The sequence below is a fragment of the Delphinapterus leucas genome, chromosome 16 (genome assembly GCF_059928025.1).
Source record: "Delphinapterus leucas isolate spDelLeu-1000000601 "Yukka" chromosome 16, BTC_Dleu_Yukka2, whole genome shotgun sequence".
Lineage (NCBI taxonomy): Eukaryota > Metazoa > Chordata > Mammalia > Artiodactyla > Monodontidae > Delphinapterus > Delphinapterus leucas.
This window is the reverse complement of record NC_143144.1, coordinates 80,969,540-80,989,511: the sequence shown is the minus strand read 5'-3', so window position 1 is coordinate 80,989,511 and position 19,972 is coordinate 80,969,540. Positions and strand designations below refer to the sequence as shown.

Sequence of the window (19,972 nt, the reverse complement as noted above, 5' to 3'; positions counted from 1 at the left end):
TATCCTCACAGCCGCATGTACGGAGTCTGACTGTATCGGTGGGATGGGGGCTCTGACCACAGGGCCTTTGCTTTGCTCTCAGGCTCAATTAGGGCTCAGAGACTTAGCGCTGCCCCAGGGGGACGTGCGTCCTAACCCTGCTTCCCTCTTGGTGTCTTTCTCCTCTGCTGCCCGAAAGGTGTGTAACAATAGGAAGAACTGTCACTGCGAGGCCCACTGGGCCCCTCCCTTCTGTGACAAGTTTGGCTTTGGAGGAAGCAAGGACAGCGGCCCCATCCGGCAAGCAGGTTAGTGGTGACGGCGCGTCCCAGGGAGTGGGCTGAGCTCCTGGGGGCAGTGGGAAGCCAGGCCCTTGGGGGATCCTTCCAAGCAAGACTGAGGGCTCACGAGCCATCGGGCGGGTGCACAGCCGGAAACCCACTGAGGACCCCCCGCAGACCTCACACAGCCCGAGGCCTCTCTGTTTCCAGACCCTCTCTAGTCGTTGCCTCATCTTTGCAGAGACTCGTCGCTCTGCTTTACTCAGAGGCTGAGTTCGCTGGGTCTTAGCCTGTGACATTTTCTTAGCTAAGGTCGTTCTACCGCAGACTGCCAAGTGGGTATGAACTTCATTGTCGGATCAAAGGAATTTGTCAAGGCCAGCCTCTGTGTACGAGGGCTAAGAGGTGTGACATCAAATGCCTTTTAAAGCTCTTGCTAGAAAGACACCCTCCTCTTCATAAAGGGACGGGTCCCAGCAGCAGCAGCAGAGACAGCAACGGTTTCTCTTTGCTGAGCTGCTGTTACCTGCCGTGCTTCACGTTTTATATGCATTAGCTCATCGAATCCTTACAAAAGTTGGCGTTATTCTTCTTTCCTTACAAGGGACCCGAGGTTCAGGGAAGTTGAGTAACTTTCACAGAGTCACACAGCTAAGACTGAGGCACAGTCTACCCGTGAAGAAGCCCCAAACGGTGGCTGTGCTGGGACTGTCAGCTCTTTCCTCCTCAAAGACGTTGAGAAGTGGTCTGCTAGCGCAGGACCGTCTTCTCGGAGCTCTTGTCAGCCAGTTAAGGGGCAGGCCTGAGTGATGCCCACTTTAAAGTGAAAGTGCAGAGAGCCCACCGCGAGCCGGGGGTGGGGGAGGGGGGTGTGGGCAGGCAGGAATGTCCCGAGCACACTTGTGCTGCCACCTCGGTGCCCACCTGAGCCCCTGGACGCTCAGACTGTGGCTAACGCCACTACGGAGGACGTCATACGTCCTGAGTCCCGCTGTGACTGGAAGGGTTGAATCTGTGGCTTGGCTACTGTTTCCATGACAACAGACACAACACTGCTCTACAGGACCAGGCAGGGGGCACAGGGCCAGGAGGGAGAGACCCTCTGAGCAGGCACATCTGGAGAAACAGTGTTGTGAGGAATGGAGGTGAGCTCCTGGGCACCCTTCTGCTTAGGGATGGACGTGTCTCAACACTGCTCCCGAGACCGGCCCCGCAGCAAGTGGAAAAAGGGCCCCAAGGTCTTTCCTCTTAGCACACATCCATCCCGGGGGTAATAAGCCAGGCCTGGCCCAGCGTCCCCGCCTTGATGGCTGGCCTCTTGCTGCAACGTAGTCAATTTTCTAATTGGCCATCAAGAGGTTATTGTTAAAAAAAATAGCATTTTACTTTTTAATGCACCGGGGACCCTGCCACCTGTTCCATCCTCCGCATTCAAGTGAGCCAGATGGCACTCGAGGAATTGCACAGGATGGCGGGAGACAGGCCACGTGCTCTGGGTCCCTTTTTGGTGTGGACACCAGGGGGACTCAGGTTTTGGGGTTTCCTAAACTTGGGGCGAACCCACAGAGTTGCCAGTTCTTCGTTGTACCAAGTAAGAATATTTTAAAAATGGAAACAACTGAAGAGCCGGACTCATCCACCATTGCCGTCGTATCATAAAAGAAAGTAAGTTTACACTCCTCCCCCCGAAACACCTACAAAAGAGAGGCCACGAGAAGCCGGCTGATGGCTGCACGGGGCATAGCCGCGCCCTGGGCCTCGGTGCCCCCAGTCCGCCTGCCTGCCTGCGGCCCAGAAGTTCATGACGCAAGTATTTCTCCAGCATCTGCCGGACACCAGCCGCTCCTCTGGGTCCTGGGAGACGCTCGGTGGGCACAGCGCGGACGAGAAGCAGTGATGGGCGGGGTGACAGTGAGACTCAGGAAGGTGGGCCACGGGACGGAGGGGACACGGGGCAGGCTCGATGGGACGCGGCGCCTGCACTGGATGCTGGGATGGCACTGCCTGGGGTTCTGGCTTGAGCGGCTCGTGGAGACAGGCAGCCTGGGGGGCAGGGGGAGCAAGCTCAGTGTGCGGCCTAGTCAGTGTTTGACTGATAACTCATCATTTTAAGACGTAGGGATTTGGAAGTATGGAACTAGAAAGTATGGCTGAAGCATGTTGCTGCTCACTTTTTAATGAGCTGTGTTAAGAGACAACAGAATCCTCACCAGAGGCACCTGCGACTGCCAGCCCACAGTCTCAAAAGAGGGACATCTGGGCCAGGAGACCAGAGCAAGGCTTTTCCAGTAACACTTACAAGTGAATCAAGACGGTCCCGTGTTGATTGTCTGCCTTAGACTCAGACACATCCCTCTTAGCACTTGTCAGCTGGGGACGAAGTCCAGAAACAGAGAGGGTGTGAAGGCTTTCTCCCCCCGGGTGGGAGCTGCTGCTGCTCTGGTTCCCAGCCAGCTGGATGTCGTGGTTGGAGGTGGGGTGGGAGAGCCCTGGTGACAGAAGCCACCTCCACAGCTGTCACCAGCAGCCCGAAAGGACTGCAGGGCACCTACCAGGGGGCACACAGACTGATGGCTGCTGGCAGGAGAACAGAGACAAATGAATTGAGACCTGTGCTCTCAAGGAATTCACCGCCCTGGTGAAACTGCAAATACAGCTCCTCCGAATCCGGGCATTTAGAGCCCTCCCCAGACGGCCCTTGACCGCAGCTGCAGTTAGAAACCAGCGGGATGGTTTGATTTTCCCTTCCTTTCCACACCCTTGAGGAGTCTTCGTGTCTCTGCACTAAACGAAATGGGATCATATCACAGAAAGGGGGGATGTTTCCTTAGATAAAATAAACAGCATCCTCCCAGAGAAAGGGGTTTGCCCCCACCCCCCGCCACAGGCTGCGTTTTTAAGTCCCTAACATAACGAAACAGAACCCAAGGGCATTTAAACTGAGTTTGCTTTTTCACCTTCTAATTTGATGATATCCAGAAGTAAGGCCTTGGTCTAAAAAAAAAAAATACAAAAAACAAAAATAAAACAGACGCCAACACCAAAGAATGAGAGAAGGAAAGAGCCTGCAGGAGTATATTTGTAATGGGGGCTGGGAAGATTTCAGGTTGGGGACCACTTTAATTTTGATGGGATTCCAGTGACAGCTCCCTGTTACTTTTGCCACCATTCCCCTGCTGTTGTCATGCCTGGGGGGCCCGTGTGACCAGGGAGATGGTCCCACTGGCCAGACTGTATTCCCATTTAGCAAGTTCCAGACTTGTCAGAAATGAATACTGACGGGGCAGATTGCACCTCAGACACGACCTGTGAAGTGACACTAATTTATCAGTGCACCATCCAGGGATTTACTCACTCCATTTCTGGTCCTTCCTTCAAAGTTCGTTTTGCCGTAAATGTCACAGTTTGATACTCCCCATATTTTAGTTATATGCCTCCTCCTCTGAGTCAAATGCGCTTTGTTTCAGGTAACCAAGGTTTAACGATAGGAATTCTGGTGACCATCCTGTGTCTTCTTGCTGCTGGATTTGTGGTTTATCTGAAAAGGAAGACATTGATACGACTGCTGTTTACAGATAAGAAAACCACCATTGAAAAGCTAAGGTACCCTGGGTTAGGGTCATCTTTTCAAGAAATGGCATTTGAAAGAATGTGCGATGGGCTGCCTCGCACTGTGTTTCCGTAGCAAAGAAGAGGTCAGATTTTCTGTTGGTTTTGGTGTTTTAACATTTCTGCCAGACCAGCTGCCCCCTTCACTTTCCCTTCAAACTATTTGCAGTTTGTTACATAAATAAGCAGGGTGTTGATGAATTCCGCTGGTGTATTTTTCCCACCCTTACATTGGTACTTTTTACAAGGTGGAATATTAAAACATTTTTATCAGATGGGGTAGCTTGCGATCCAAATATATTCCAGGACATCATCACTAAAATGCCAGCTTCATGCGAAATGTCTCCCAGGCGTCCCAAGCTGTGTGCCTTAGATTGTAAGAACTAATTTAACAGAACAATGGCTTGGGGGGAAGGAACTCAGTATTTATGTTTTAATCTTGTAAGAGTGTTAGATAACTTTTCTCTTGCATGTTTACCACACTAAGTTAAAAGAAGTGAATTGCATTTTGCGTGTCCCTGTGAACAAAACAGAAAAAGTCAAGTCAGGCAGAGGGGACAGCGCCCTCGCCAAGCGTGTCTGGGATTGCATTGCAGGTGTGTGCGCCCTTCCCGGCCGTCCAGTGGCTCCCGGCCTAGTCAGGCTCACCTTACCCACCTCAGCAAAGGGCCGATGAGGAAGCCGCCACCTTCCAACACACCTAAGGTGAGTTTTGAACAAACATAAGAAGCGAGGCTTCCCTGGGGGCTCAGTGGTTGAGAGTCCGCCTGCCGATGCAGGGGACACGGGTTCGTGCCCCGGTCCGGGAAGATCCCACATGCCGTGGAGCGGCTGGGCCCGTGAGCCATGGCCGCTGAGCCTGCGCGTCCGGAGCCTGTGCTCCGCAACGGGAGAGGCCACAGCAGTGAGAGGCCCGCATACTGCAAAAAAAGCAGGTTTTTCAATAAGAGCTTGAGCAGGAGTAGACCCCGCAGCCTCTTGCTGTGAGACGCCGGGTCAGCACCCTCGGGACCACAGGGGCTTCCCGAGGTGATGGCTGGCACTGGAAGAGGCTCACGGTGCCAGGTCCCGTGGAGACCATGTGCCCTGCGGGACACGCTACATAGTCATCATCCCTCCAGTCACCCAGGTGGCCACGGTCCTAGGAGGCCCACCGGGTATGCTGACCAGGCAGGCTCCTGCAGCGGGACCCCTTCTGAGATTTGAGAATGCCACTGACTGGGTTTGGGAGAGCTTCTGTGGCCCGCTGCTACTCCCAGGGTATTTCTGAGAGTTACAATGAACCCTTGGTCGGGCCCATTTTGCTCCAGCCCTGGGCTATAGAAGCTCTGTCCAACCTATGGCTTCAAAGAGCTGGACCCTCAAACCAAAGTACCTCATGGTTCCCTACCGTCTCTTCACTTTCCTGCTACCTCGGTGAATTATGACGAGTGTTCACTCTGATATTTAGGCTCCCCCACCAAGTGTTTCTGATGTACCTATGGGTTGGGTTCCAAAGAGGAGACAGCCGTTCCTAATAAGTATTATCACCTTTCACCCCTAACCGTGGGAGACAGGAAAAACAGCTTCATTTGCAAGAGCCAAAGATGCAGTTTTATCTTGAAGAGTCAAAAACCAGAAATTACCCAAATATCAATGAACAGGTAAAAGGGTAAACACACTTCGGTATATTTACACCGTGGAATGCTACTCAGAATTAGAAAAAATGAGCTATTGATACACACTACATCTTGGATAAATCTCAAACTAATTATGATGAGTGAAAGAAGCCAGACCAAAAATGATGATTTCATTTATATAAAATTCTAGAAAATGCAAACCAATTTATAGTGACAGAAATCGGATCAATAGTTGCTGGGAGAAGGAGAAAGGGGGGGCGGTGGGAGGGAAGGATGACGGGCTGATGGATGTGTCCATCGCTTTACTTACTGTGATGGTTTCATGGGTGTGAATCTATGTCAAAATTTACCAAATTGTACATTTTAAATATATGCAATTAATAGTCAATGAAACCTCAATAAAGCTATTTATAGAAAGGAAGAAAAAAGGGAGGCAGGGAGGGGCAGGGGGCATGAGACCCACACTGCATCCGTTCTCATCTGTCGCTAAAAACAAGGCCACCAGGCAGGAGACGGTCCTCCAGACCCAGACCCTCACCTCCGCCCCGATGCTCCTTCCCCAGGAGTTTTCCTCAGTTCTCATCGAGCCTTGTGCACACTGAACTACGTCTCATTTTCACAAGTCCTTTGGAATTTCCTTAAGATCTGGTCTGTGTCTTCATGTGTGTTGGTGCTTCCTAAGGTTGCCTTGCACCTACTTGTTTACGAATTAAACCAGTTTTTAAACAATTAGATAGAAAGCAACCCCACTATTCCAGGTGTGGGGGTGGGGGAGGGTGGTTTGTTAGAATCCGGAAGCTGACATCAATAATTATAGATTCCCTCTGCTGTAATCCCTTGATTTCTTCCCCTCCTCCACCTGCCCTCCCCCTGCAGCTAGAGCAGATGAGTTAGCACTGCTTGTCCCTCCAGGGATTACACAGTAATGACCACATCACGGCTCTTTGCTCTGACCCCGCAGGACAATCCCAGGAGATTGCCGCAGTGTCAGCATGTGGACATCAGCAGACCCCTCAAAGCCCTTGACGCCGCCCCTCTGCCCAGTTCTTCTCAGCGAGGACTCCCGCCCCTGCACCCGGCTCCTCGTGTGCCCTGCGTCCCTGCCAGACCCCTGCCGGCCAACCCTGCACTCAGACAGGCCCAGGTACGCCCTCAGCTGTTAATTTGATGGCGGGCCATTCAGATCCAGACTCTGCTACTTGCTACAGTCTGAACTTGGGCGAGTTGCTTAAGTTCTCAGCACCTGTATAAAATGGAGATAATTCAGCTCCTGAGATGGATAAACAGGATCATCCAGGTAAAGCATTTAGGACAGTGCTTGGTGTCTAATTACGGTGCAATATATTTTAGTTATTATTAGGAATATTTTTATCTTTTCTATTCAGAATAGTGAGGGTGCCCATTCAACTTGTCATCTAGACCATGACACTTTTGAGAATGACAGGTTGGCACTGTGAATAATTAGGCCTGGGCAATAAAACAGAGATGATCACTTTAGGAATGATAATGGGCATACTTTCTTACCTTTTTCACCTTCAAAAATTATTTACAAAACTGTTACCACCGATTTAGTTTCTCCGTACCAGATGCAAGAGTGTATAAGACACTTTGTGTATATGACCTCATTTTTATGCTGTTTTTGGAAGTAACAGTTTGTTATGACATGAACAACAGGAAACTGGAGGTGGGGAAAAAAGTAAAAGCAACCAAATGAAAAGCACAAAGATATAATCACTGGTCATTTTTCATTGCTATCAATGTTATATTTTCTTCTATCAATTTTTGTTTACTTAAATGTCTATTTAACACAATTTAGATTATTCTATATGTATATTGATTTATATATATACTACTTCTTTGCCTTAAAGTCATTCCCTTTTACCATGGCATTAAAAATTGTTTAAAATGTTATTTTATCCACAGCACTGTATGTGTATATAGAATACTTTTTTAAGTGCTTGCCAATTACTGGGCATGTTTGGATGTCTCCACTTTTTGCTATTATAAATAGCTCTCTTATGAAGGTCTAGATAGATAATTTTTGGACCACTTTAATTATTCCCTTGGAGAGATTCCTAAGAGTGAAAATACTGGGTTGAAAAATGGTATAACCATTTTAAGCGTCTTAATGTATAAATTAAACATTTTTTCAGGATGGATACGCACTTACATTCCCATACTAGTGCAGAGTATACTAGTACTAAGTATTAACATTTCAAAGCTTTGTGCATTTGATACATAAAACGAAATATTTTTCTCTGTAGTAGTTCTATAAATTACTGAAAGGGATGTTGAAGTTTCCAACTATAAATGCGTCTCTTCTCGGCCATCAGTTTTTACTTCATGTGTTTTGAAGCTCTGTTGTTCGTGGTATAAAACAATTAGGATCATTGTGTCTTCGTGGTGAATTGACCCTTTTATCATTATGTAATGTCCTTTAGCTCTGATGACTTTGTCCTAAAATCTACTTTATCTCACATAAATACATTCACCTCAGTTTTCTTTTGATAAGGGTTTGCAAGGTATGTGTTTTTCCATCTTTTTACTTTTAATCGACCTATGTCACTTTACTTGAAATGAGTTTCTCAGAGACAACATATAGTTGAGTCGTGTATTTCTTCATCTGTTCTGTCAGTCACTGTCTTTTAACTGATGTGTATAGACCATTTACTTTTAATGTAAGTATTGATATGTTAGAATTGAAGTCTACCATTTTAATGTTTTTATCATACTCCTCTTTCCTGACTTCCTGTGGGTTTGTTGAACATTTCTCACTATTCCATATTGATTCATCAGGAGTGTTTATATCGTCTGTCTGCACTTTTTTGTATGGCTGCCCTAGGGCAGGATTTCTCAACCTCAACAATGTTGGCAATTGGGGCTGGATGACTGTTGTATGGGACTGACCCATGTATCATAGAATATTTAGCAGCAACTTGGTTTCTACCAACTATAGATGGCAGTAGCATGTGTAATCATGTCTCTAAACATTGCCAGATGTTCCCTGAGAGACAAAAGTCACCCCGATTGAAAACTGCTTCTCTAAAGATTACAATATAGGTACATAATTTATCACAGTCTACTAGTATCAATATTTCATCACTTCAAGTGGAATGTAAAAACTTTACCTCCTTTTAGGTCCCTTTATCCCTCTCCCTTTAAGATATGGATGTCTTAAGTGTTACCTTTATGTAGTGAGAACCACTTCAGATGTTGTCATTTTTGCTTTCAAACATCAAGCATGATTTTTTTAAACTTAAGAAGAATGGTTTACAGTATCTGCTGATATAGTCACCCTTTCCATTCTTTCTTCACTTCTGATGTTCCAGGTTTCTTTCTGTTATCATTTCCTTTCTGTCTGAAAAAACTTCCTTCGGCTATTCGAGTTAGCCATTCGAAAGCAGGTCTGCTGGTGACAAATTCTCTTAGTTTTTCTTCATCTGAAAATGTCTGTTTCACCTTTATTCCTGAAGAATATTTTCAATGGATATAGAATTCTGGGTTAACTGTTTTAGCCTTGCAACATTTGAAAACTGTTGTTCTGCTTCCTTCTGGTCTTTATGGTGATGAGAAATCCACTGAAAAATTCCATCCACAGTCTCTGTTCCAGGGAAGAGATGAGGTCTGTTATTGCAAGGAGGGATGGAAAGCAGGGCTCTGCCAGCCCCAGGATGTGGTGCCCAGTGGGGACAGCAGGGCATGGCTTTTTCCTAGTGCCCACCCAGAGGTAGAGTAAGGTCAGGTATGGTCAAATGTTGCTCTTACTGGGTCACCCTTCTCCTGTTCTTTTAGCTAAAGATAGCAGGCTTTCCTCCAGCTTTTGTGTGTGTGTGTGTGTGTGTGTGTGTGTGTGTGTGTATTGCTACTGGCATTTCCAGATGGGGGCCTCTCCAGAGCCCAGGCCAAGATATAAAGGAGGGGAAAACAAAAACAAGGGCTCACTACTGGGTCGTTCCTTGAGTTCTGAGGTCCCTAGCCAGTCCATTTACTTTCCTGCAACTTTTAGAGTGTCAGCTGCTTTATGAATTTTCTCCAGGCTTTTTTGTTATAATTTTCAGGAGGAATAGGGTGAAATGTGCTTATTCCATCTTGTCCAGATCTCATTTCTTTTTGCATTTCTTTGATTGCCAGGACACTTAAACTGCTTTTTGTATATCTATTAACAAATGGTGTGCTCATAAATTGGCTGTCCAAAAAAAAAGCCTTGATTTGTAGGTAACTTCTCTGCTGTAAAAACTCCCCCATGATCAATTTCAAGTTATTAACGTGATGTCACTGAACAAGAAGTAGAGAATCAGCTGACATGGGCTGGTTACAGCTAGCTCCAGCATACAGCTGCTATTAACTGTATTTGTTCTGTAAGTTGTCTGTTCCCATCCTTTGCCTATTTTTTTTCTCTGTGAGAGTTTTTCTTTCTGATTTGTTAGTTTGTTTTTTTTTAACATCTTTCTTGGAGTATAATTGCTTTACAATGGTGTGTTCGTTTCTGCTGTATAACAAAGTGAATCAGCTGTACATATACATACATCCCCATGTCTCCTCCCTCTTGTTACAGTTCATTTGCTTAATGGGTTAAGAATATTTACCCTTTTCCAGTAATTTACTGTAAACATCTCCCTAATTTGTCTTTCAGTTTTATTTATTTATGCTATTTTTTGGTATAAAAGAAATTCCAGTTTTTAATATTTAATTTATTAATCTTTGGTGAATTCGCCCATTCCTTTTGTGCTTACGAAGTCCTCTCCCATTTCAGTCAGTTAAGATCCACCTATAACTTCTGTTTATTTTGTTGTCTGTTGACCATTCTGTCAACATTGGTTTTTGAACCTGTCTTGGATTTACATGGGTGGAAGGGGTGGGCACCTTCTAAACTTTTCTGGACTTATTCGAGAATCTGATGAAGGCTATGAACCGTCAGAAGATGCACCACTACTCAATATTTTGTATGCAAATTTCAGATAGTCACAGAGCCCATAAGCCGCTTCCCCAAGGATTCCCTGGTACTGAGGCTTTTCCTGTCTCTGTTTAAGCCGCTTGCCTGTGTACCATGTGAAACTAGGACTGTCTCTAATAGGAAGGATATTTCTACTTGCTGGTGTCATTTTTCCTACCAGCAGTGAATGCCTACAGAAGCGACGCCTCCAAGAGTTCCCTTAAAGCAGGCCCCGAAAAAGGTCTTCATTCTGTTTTATGAAACTGAGGAAACGTTACCCTTTAAACATTAGTAACTGAAAAATCCACACTTCTCACTCCAGGCTGGTGTCTGTCTGTCTGGAGCTTTTCCGAGACATACGATACAGATTAAGCTCGCACTTTCCCTCCCATCACACAGAGGGAACTGGCATTAATTCCATGCAAGTGCGGTGCCTATTCGGAGGTGGCTCCGGTTTGGCAACGCGGATTGAATCCACTGACACTTTGTACTTTAGCATTACTAGTACCCTGTCCCACATGACATGACAGACACATGGCTACATGGCCAGCCCTGCTTTGTTCATCCAGACTTACCATCTACACTTTCTGGAAGGAAAATGCTATCATAAACACCACAATAGTGGTCAGCCTCACATCTGAAGGGTAAGTTAGCTCTTTATAGAAAATGTTTGATCTTTCCATCAAATGTTCTGTGTGATTTTTAAAAATCAAGGACAGTTGAATCAACTCCTTCTCTTGTCCACAAATGGGCCTTTCTGGGCTACCATTTCCTTCTTGGGGAAATGAGCCTTGGAACTCAAGCTTCTCAAGCTAACTCCTCAGCCTTGATGGAGGAAACGAACTTTCATTTCCTTTTCATCCTGTCAGCTCTTTTAGAGGAAAATAATTCAGTGTATTCATCTAGCTTTTAGCTGACTGCTGCCAAGTTCTCCTGAACCACAGCCTGAGCATGAAAGGCAAAGTGTGGGCTTGAGAAATGGCTAGAAAAATGATGAAAAAAATAAGAGGTCACAGGGGTGTGTGGGCACCTACAATTGTGTGCATAGGCAGGGAGCATGATAGACTATCTTTGCTCTGCTTGGCATTGCATTGGCCCTTGCCTTACCTTGTATATTAGGTTAGCAGTCCACCAGGAATGGGCACTTAAATGAGGAGATCAGACAAACCAGCATCCATTTCCATCTTACAAGCCATGACAGAAGCACCAGGGGAGGTCTTCTGCACTGACAGCTGCTGGATAGAGCGTTTATCTCAGGCTCTGGAAGGGAAAGAGGAGGAAAGGAAAACAGGGCAAGTTCCAGGAGTGGCTACAGAAAGTTCCCAGAGGGTTTTGAGAGGCTTTCTGATGATGGTTAATCTTAAGGTATTTTAGGTGTTTTTTCTCTGATTAAAAAAGTGTTCAAAATCATCCAATTTTGTACCCCAGAAAAGTCAATTTTACTGTATGATCGTTTTTTAAAGAGTAATGTATAATAAGGGAAGGAAATACACGTGCACACCGAACACGTGTCTTGAGCAGAATTCTGGAGGGGCGTCTTCGGGCAGCAGGCTTGAGCTCTGACGCCCAGGTAGCGGGAGAGATGGGGGCACGTGAGCTCAAGACCTGTGCTTTATAGAGCGAAAGGATCACTTTCTCTCACCCCAGACATCGTTTGTAAAGTCAACCGACTTGACTTCTGGGAGGAAAGGGGGCCCAAGAAGCACTGGGAGAGCCAGCGACTCTAGGAGAAATAACATTGAACACCGAGTTTTACATTTCCCTTTTCTGCCCGTACATCCCCAAACCTCAGCGCAGGGGGCTAACCAGCGCGGCCTCGTGCCGGTCTTGAGTTGGTCGGCAGATGAAGGAGAGGCTGCAGTCTCACCAGGGGCATGTGTGCAGGGGGAGGACGGCCTCCTGCAGAGTCAGGCCTGAGCTGCGGGGAGAGGACCCAGACAGCAGCCTGGAGGAGCACAGGGTGGGAGGTGGCAGGCGCAGCCCCCCGACACAGACACCACCCAGGGACCCTGATACCATCACACAAGAGAGGGTCTCAGGTTACTAAATATGAATTTAAAAATAAGTGTGACTCAAAAGACTGGAAAATGTGAAGACATTCAGGTGACATTCTTACCCACCAACACCAGTGTGCCTAACTTTATTCCCGGATGAGAAAAGGAAAGGATCGGGGACAAACTCTGGGAGTTTCGTTAAATTTCTAGGATGTGGCAAACTGAAATCCTTTACGCAGTTTATTATAATTAATAGGCTTCATTCATTCATTTAAAGTTTAAATAAAAACACGTTCAATGTCACATCTACGAAATAGACTTCTCTGCTCACAGAATTATGTCTAGAGAAGGCTGTGCTAAGAAGTTGGAGATCAAAACAGTTTTCTGCTGTCAGTCTGAAATGTGCCATGATTCTAATGGGAGTGTAAGTGGCACCTTCAATCCATAGATGGGCCATTCTTCTAACACGTAAAAATCGCATGAAAGCATCACTTAGCATTTATCTGTATTTTTGTTAAGGTTTGCCCCTTAAAGTGGCATTTGGACTAGACGTGCTGATGTGTGGTCATACTTGATCTGGACTGCTTTATTTTTTTAAGCCCTTAGTTTCCTGGAAAACGTTAGGACGTGCTTTTTCTCCGTGGAATCTTATCAGTGAGTCATACTACTGAACTGACTGGTTAAGATTGTTTTGCCAGTCAGATTAGCTTCTTTACTAGAACAATAGGAAGCAAAAAACGACGACCGAATCTGTCTCTTAGATTTTTGCTGAATTAAAGTCCTTTCCTGAGACGGCAGATGGGCCTGTGAGAATATTTACCAGCCCTGTTTCTGGCACCACTGGTCTGCACTGCAGAAATCTCAGCAATGGCAGGATTAATTTCTATTCTTATAACCAAGTGGCCTATACATGCCTATGTGTGTTTGAGTTATTTTACTAAGTGTTTTGGTATAAGGAGCTTCTCAGTTGTGTTTTGAATTGTTATGAAACAGCAAAGCACGTGTTGAGCGCCAGTTATGTGGCTGATGCTCCCGGGCTAAGCACCTGGCAGGCGTTTCTAACGTGCTCAAGGAGGCCTACGAGACAGACAGCGCCAACAGCCCCATCGGACAGAGGAGGAGACGAGGCAAAGTGAGGCCAAATAGCAAGACCCCCCAAAGCAGGAGAGCCAGGGCTCAAGCCCATGTTCTCCACCTGCAGTCTTAAAATGGGTGCACGAGCAGGTGGCTGGAGAGAGGGGAGGGAGGCAGAAACTGCAGGAGGACTGGCATGATGAGTGTGTTTCACATCACTGACTCCCTTGATGATCTTTCGTTCATTTTTCCCCACTTTTGCCACAGAGATAAAGGTGAAGGGCGGGGGGTGGGGGTACCTTCTGGCATCGTGCAGAGCCTCAGACTATAACAAGAAAATCTTGCATTTCTCTTTGCTTTTGCTTGTAACAGTGTCATACTCCAGCCATTCTTGTCTAATATTGTCTTTCTTGGAACCAGCCCTTGTTCAGAACGATAGCAGTAGTTGCATTGCATTCCGGACGTTCGCAGAATCTTAAATGAAAAATCCTCCATGCATTTTTTGTAGAGGTGGAGATTTTCAGTCCAGCGTTTCTGACAAACATGACATTTCTCCTCATCCACACCTTACCTGTGTCTGTAGAACATACAACACACCGTATTTTGTAAAACAAGACTAGCCAATCTTGTACATCTCTTCTAAGACTGTAGAGCAATCAGACTTGGCTTACGTAGCCTCAGAGGGAGCGGGGGAGAGCTATTTCAAGGAGCCTTCCCTCTCCCAGACCACACAAAGAGTGATGAACAATTAACACAGGCTCTTATTCGTGAGAATAACTACTCATTCATAAATGCTTTATAAGGATATAAATAGGAGCCAAAAATATTAATTTAGACCATGATTGAGGAACCATCAGGTGATAGCTGGTCACTCTGAGGTTGAGCCCAAACTTTCAAAGTCATCTTCAACAGAATGAATTCAGTATCTGAATGGATTTGAAAGAGGATTTGCACCCTTGTGACCTGTGTGGGTGTCCGACACTTAAACCAGCACTCACAAGAATCCATTCATCGAGATGTTCTCCCAAAGAAGTGAGATGTTAATACAAGAAAACTGATCATTATAAAAGCCTTCGTTACTTTAGGGAAACCTAAAGCTAATAACCGAGAAAACGTGCTGGGAAGCGTCCTCTGTGCCTTCTCTGTGCTCCCCAGATTTCATCCTTTTGCCCAGGTGTTCTCTGAGACACCCCCCCCCCCCGCGCTCCTGAGCCTTTCTGCAGTCCTCCCAGGGGTCTCCTTACTCACCTGCTGCCTCAGCCCAGAGTTACCCGGACACCTGTCCTGCCCCGTTTCAGAAGGCACAAGACTCAGTTATTCATCTCCAGGTACACCTCAACCCAGGCCCTTGAACACAGTAGACGTGTAGGAAATATGCTGAATTGATGTGAATTTTCAGTAGTAAATAATAAGCCTTGTCACTGGCTCACTTACTCCCGGGGGGGTGGGGAGGGGCTGCCATATCAGTGAGTCATGGGTTAGCCGAAGTTGGAGCCCCTTACTCCTATAAATGTAAAGTGTAGTTACCAAGGTTTTGGACTCCTGCTAACCTCTGCCTGCCCAGTACTCCCAGAAACTTCAGCTAAAATTTGTTGGGTTTCATATCATACACTGATTTTTTTTTCTCTATCCAAGCCATTTATTTGAAACGCCAACTATATGTAGGATCAAGTCAGTGTTACATGCTTGTCAGTAACCGTAGAAATACGGAACCAGTGAAAACCTTTGTACAACCGGAATGACACTCAAAAGAGAAATGTATCATTTTACAATGCTTCACACAGAGGAATTCAACTTTGAAGGTATCTAAATAAAAATACATTTCTTTAAAAAATACTATGTACAATTGAAGCGTAAACAAGTTTTACAAAGTACTAGTCACACAAGTTGTAGGAAACACTTGCATAGGACATGAAGTCAGTTTAAGAAAAATTTCTGAGCCTTTAGCATTGAAGACACTTGACTTTATACCAGTAACAACCACAAGAAATGCCATGTTGTAGAAATTACACTAATATTTACATGACAAACCCATCTGATGTCTCTAAAGGTGCTGCACGTGGAAGCACCCTTATCTCCCTGGAGAGAAATAACTTCAGAGGGAAGCCGTTTAACTCATTACAGTAATCAATGGCATGTTTGTTTTCCACTCACTTCTGTTACTATAAACACCCAGATTGTACATGAACAAAATGGATGCCTGATACTTTACCTTTATATTTTGTAACAAACAATGGATGCCTATAAGTAAAAAATTCCAACAGTGTAAAGGGTTATTAGAAAACAGTCTCTCTCCCACGTTTGTCACCAGGCTCCCTTCCCAGAAGCAATCATTGCTACTAGGCTTTTGTAAAATGTAATTTAGAATACAGTGAAAAGTCTCTTCCACCTGTCTCTCTCTGCAGAGTGAGAGATTATGGAAAATTTGGAAATTTCAGACACTCAAAATTGGAGAGGAAGGTACAGTGAAACCTGGCGGCCCGTCACGCCTCTTCAGCAACCATCACCTTGCTATCACTCTTATTTCAAACCTTAGCTCCTTGTTGTGGATTCAAATGGCAGCACACTCCATACTTCTTTCCACTTTGGTTATTCCAGATCTACCTCATCCTTTTCACTGGCTGTGTAGTATTTCATGGTAGAACCACACCGTAGATTCTTTAACCAGTCCCTTACTGATGGCCACATGGGTGGTTTCCAATCATTTGCTACTTCAAACAGGCATATTCTTGCCCAGGTACCTTGGGCCGACGCATGATGATATACGTGGGATAAATTCCTGGGAGCACAATTGCTGATCAAAGGCCATACGCATTTAGAAATTTGGTAGATGAGGCAGAAATGCTTCTAAAGGAGTCGTCCCAATTTCTGTTCCCCATGTCTTCACCAATATAGTGTGTTCAGAGATTTTTTTTTATCTTTGCCAACGTGATAGGTTGGAAAAAAAAGTATCTACATTTTTCTTCCTAAAAATGAGATGTAAGATCTTTCCACAGGTTTAAAATCCATTTGTTTTTTTCCCTTTTTCATAAACTGTTGTCGCCTCCTTTGCCACTTTTTTTTTTTTTTCTGTACGTGGCCCTCTCACTGCTGTGGCTTCTCCCATTGCGGAGCACAGGCTCCGGACGCGCAGGCTCAGTGGCCATGGCTCACGGGCCCAGCCGCTCCGCGGCATGTGGGATCTTCCCGGACCGGGGCACGAACCCGTGTCCCCTGCATTGGCAGGTAGACTCTCAACCACTGCGCCACCAGGGAAGCCCTGCCACTTTTCATTGTCATGTTTAGAAAGGCTTGTCTACCCAAAGGTTACAAATATGTTTTTCTATTTCTTATACCTTCATGATCTTTTCTTCACATTTAAATATTTGATCCATCTGCTCTTTAGTGTATAAAATGAAGTAGGAATCCAACTTTATTTTTCTAGATGACCACCTAACTAACCCTCAACACTGTTCATTGTATTTGTGTACTTATTTGTCCATTATTGGCTTATCTTTTCTTTATTAGATTTACCTCGTTTCTCCTCAACTCCTCCTACCCCCAAAGAACCAGCTCTAGATTTTATATATGACTTTCCTTTTACTATTGTTAGACCACAGAAACATTACTTTCATTACTTTCATTTCCCATCTACAAATCTGAGATAACATCTCTCTCATTGGACTTTGTGATAATTAAATGAAAATATCTAACATTATTAGAATGTCTGTAATGTCTTTGCTAAATGATAGTAATTAATTTTTTATTTTACTAATTTTCTGCTTTTATCTTTATCACTTCCATTTTTAGGTTTATTTTCTTTCTCTAACTTCTTAGATCATTATTTCATTTTTATTCATACTTTTATTCATACTTGATTACATGGCATGTAAGTCTAGGAATTTCCCAAACACTGCTCTGTCTGTACTTACTCTAACTTGTAGTGTTTTCCATATTTATAATTTTTAAATAGTCTATGTTTTCTCTTTGGTTTTTTCCTTTGGCCCAAAGATTGAAATTAATTCTGGGGCTTCCCTCGTGGCGCAGTGGTTAAGAATCTGCCTGCCAATGCAGGGGACATGGGCTCGAGCCCTGGTCCGGGAAGATCCCACATGCCACGGAGCAACTAAGCCCGTGCGCCACAACTACTGAGCCTGCGTTCTAGAGCCCGCGAGCCACAACTACTGAGCCCATATGCCACAACTACTGAGCCTGCGTTCTAGAGCCCGCGTGCCACAACTACTGAGCCCGTGCGCCTAGAGCCCGTGCTCCTCAACAAGAGAAGCCACCGCAATGAGAAGCCCACACACCGCAACAAAGAGTAGCCCCCGCTCGCTGCAATTAGAGGAAGCCCATGCACAGCAACAAAGACCCAACGCAGCCAAAAATAAATTTATAAAAAAGAAAATTAATTCTTTTATTGTTAATATTTTAAATACAGATTTCCCTGCTATCTGAAAGCAGAGCATTCCTGTGAAACCCTTTATAAGCCAAAACGGCATAAAGTAAAGAAGCGATTACCTTGGGACACATATTGTTAAGGGATGCAAAAAATGAATCGAGATGAAGCACAGATGCTCGCAGACACGGTTCAGAGCTCTGGCAGCTTGATGCTGAGATGCTGAGTGTAGCTCACAGGGAAGGACCTTAGTGGGGCCCCTCCCCCTGCTCAGGGTGAGCTGTCTCTACAATGGCTGCTGCCCAAAAAGACGCTGAAAGCTTTTTTTTGCTTTTTGCCTGTTTTTGTAAAAGCAAAGGTCCTCTTTGGATTTCTTTCAGTTAAGTGAAAACAGGTACTAATGTAGGTCTTTTGTAAAAGTGAGGTAAAGGGAACTTTCAAATATTGGGGAATACCTGTATTTAAAATATATAAAAGTAAAAATGATCTAAAATTCACCCATATTTATACTACATAGAAATAACCATTGTTACCTGTTTTTCTATGTATACACCTATTTAAATTTCAGGTATATAATATGCATACATTTCTTTTTTAAAAAAAAAGGAAAAATTAAACAATATAGACTACCTCAGCCCCCCTCCAGGTATAATCTCTGTCCTAAGTTTGGTGTTGATTTTCTATAGCACCTTTCAAATATTTTTACGTAAATAGGTATACGTGAAAATATATAGTATTTTGTGTTTTTCAGTTTACATAAATGGTATTAAACTAAGCATAACAAAATGTGTACTTAAACTCAGCTGTGTTTTACTTTTTGTTTCTGGACGTTCTCTTTGGTTCTTATTCAGACATGAGGCTTGTCTTTTAAATACAGTAAGAAAATTTGTTCCAATAATTCCCAAATCTAAACTCTTTGGGTGTGTTACTGCTGAGTTTTTTATTGCTCGCTCACTCGCTCTCTCCCTCCCTCTCTCTCCCTCCCTCCCTCCCTCTCTCTCTCCCTCCCTCCCTCCCTCTCTCTCTCCCTCCCTCCCTCTCTCTCTCCCTCCCTCTCTCCCTCTCTCCCTCTCTCTCCCTCTCTCTTCCTCTCTCTCTCCCTCCCTCCCTCCCTCTCCCCCTCTCTCCCCCTCTCTCTCTCCCCCTCCCTCTCTCTCCCTCTCTCTCTGTCCCTCTCTCTGTCCCTCTCTCCCTCTCTCTCTCTCTCTGCCCCTCTCTCCCCCCTCTCTCCCCCTCTCTCTCCCCCTCTCTCTCCCTCTCTCTTTCCCTCTCTCTCCCTCCCTCCCTCTCTCTCTCCCCCTCTCTCCCCCTCTCCCTCTCTCCCCCTCTCCCTCTCTCCCCCCTCTCTCTCTCTCCCCCTCTCTCTCTCTCTCTCCCTCTCTCTCTCCCCCTCTCTCCCCCGCCTCTCTCCCTCCCTCTCTCTCTCCCCCTCTCTCCCCCGCCTCTCTCCCTCCCTCTCTCTCTCCCCCCTCTGTCCCCCACTCTCTCCCTCTCTCTCTCTCTCTCTCTCTCTCTCTCCCTCCCTCCCTCCCTCTCCCTCCCTCCCTCCCTCCCTCTCTCCCTCTCTCCCTCCCTCCCTCTCTCTCTCTCTCTCTCTCTCTCTCTCTCTCTCTCTCTCTCTCTCTCTCTCCCCCCCTCCCTCCCTCTCCCTCTCCCTCTCCCTCTCTCATGATCCCTTGCTTCTTTGGGTGCTTGGTCATTTACTGTGAGCTACTCAATTTTCTGGAAAATTCTCTGGGAGCTCTTTCAGGTCTAGGATGAAGTCTGTTCCTCCAGAGAGGGTGTAATTTGCCTCTGTCAGGTGCCCAGGGCAGCACCAGCTTGAGGCCCCTTGAAATGGTTCAGGGCTTATGAGCCACCCAGATGATGTGATGTCAGCTTCAGGTCCTCAGGGGCAATTTGTGGTTATAGGTTGGTCTGCCCAGCACCAAGAGAACTCTTCTTGTGTCTGCTAGGGATGGACAGTAGTATGTGTTTGCTTCTAGAATATTCTTACCCTGAGGTACAGTCCTTTGCAGGGCCCAACTTTATCAGGGAGAGGTCAGGAAGAGAATGGTGCCCTACTGAACTGAGGCAGGTGCGGACCTTCGACTCCTGCATCCCTC

The 19,972-nt window shown here is 45.6% G+C and overlaps 1 protein-coding gene and 1 long non-coding RNA gene across 6 annotated transcripts in view; one reads left to right on the top strand and one right to left on the bottom strand.

Moving 5' to 3' along the window:
* LOC149747345 (uncharacterized) overlaps positions 1 to 18,988 on the bottom strand; it is a 28,234-nt gene extending 9,246 nt beyond the window's left edge. For 2 of the 5 annotated variants that reach the window (XR_016388208.1, XR_016388210.1), the window contains exons 1-4: positions 13,789 to 18,988; positions 3,616 to 11,681; positions 3,218 to 3,254; positions 2,560 to 2,837 (exon numbers count right to left, since the gene is read on the bottom strand). This is a non-coding gene — a long non-coding RNA (uncharacterized LOC149747345). The remainder of the gene's footprint in view (positions 1 to 2,559; positions 2,838 to 3,217; positions 3,255 to 3,615; positions 11,682 to 13,788) is intronic. The other 3 variants (XR_016388212.1, XR_016388209.1, XR_016388211.1) reach the window with 3 other exon arrangements.
* Positions 1 to 19,972, top strand: part of ADAM12 (ADAM metallopeptidase domain 12) — a 329,043-nt gene that overhangs the window by 289,767 nt on the left and 19,304 nt on the right. The window contains exons 17-20 of the mRNA XM_022568471.2: positions 179 to 287; positions 3,728 to 3,863; positions 4,466 to 4,574; positions 6,450 to 6,632. Of these exons, the coding sequence (XP_022424179.2) occupies positions 179 to 287; positions 3,728 to 3,863; positions 4,466 to 4,574; positions 6,450 to 6,632 (537 nt within the window). The remainder of the gene's footprint in view (positions 1 to 178; positions 288 to 3,727; positions 3,864 to 4,465; positions 4,575 to 6,449; positions 6,633 to 19,972) is intronic.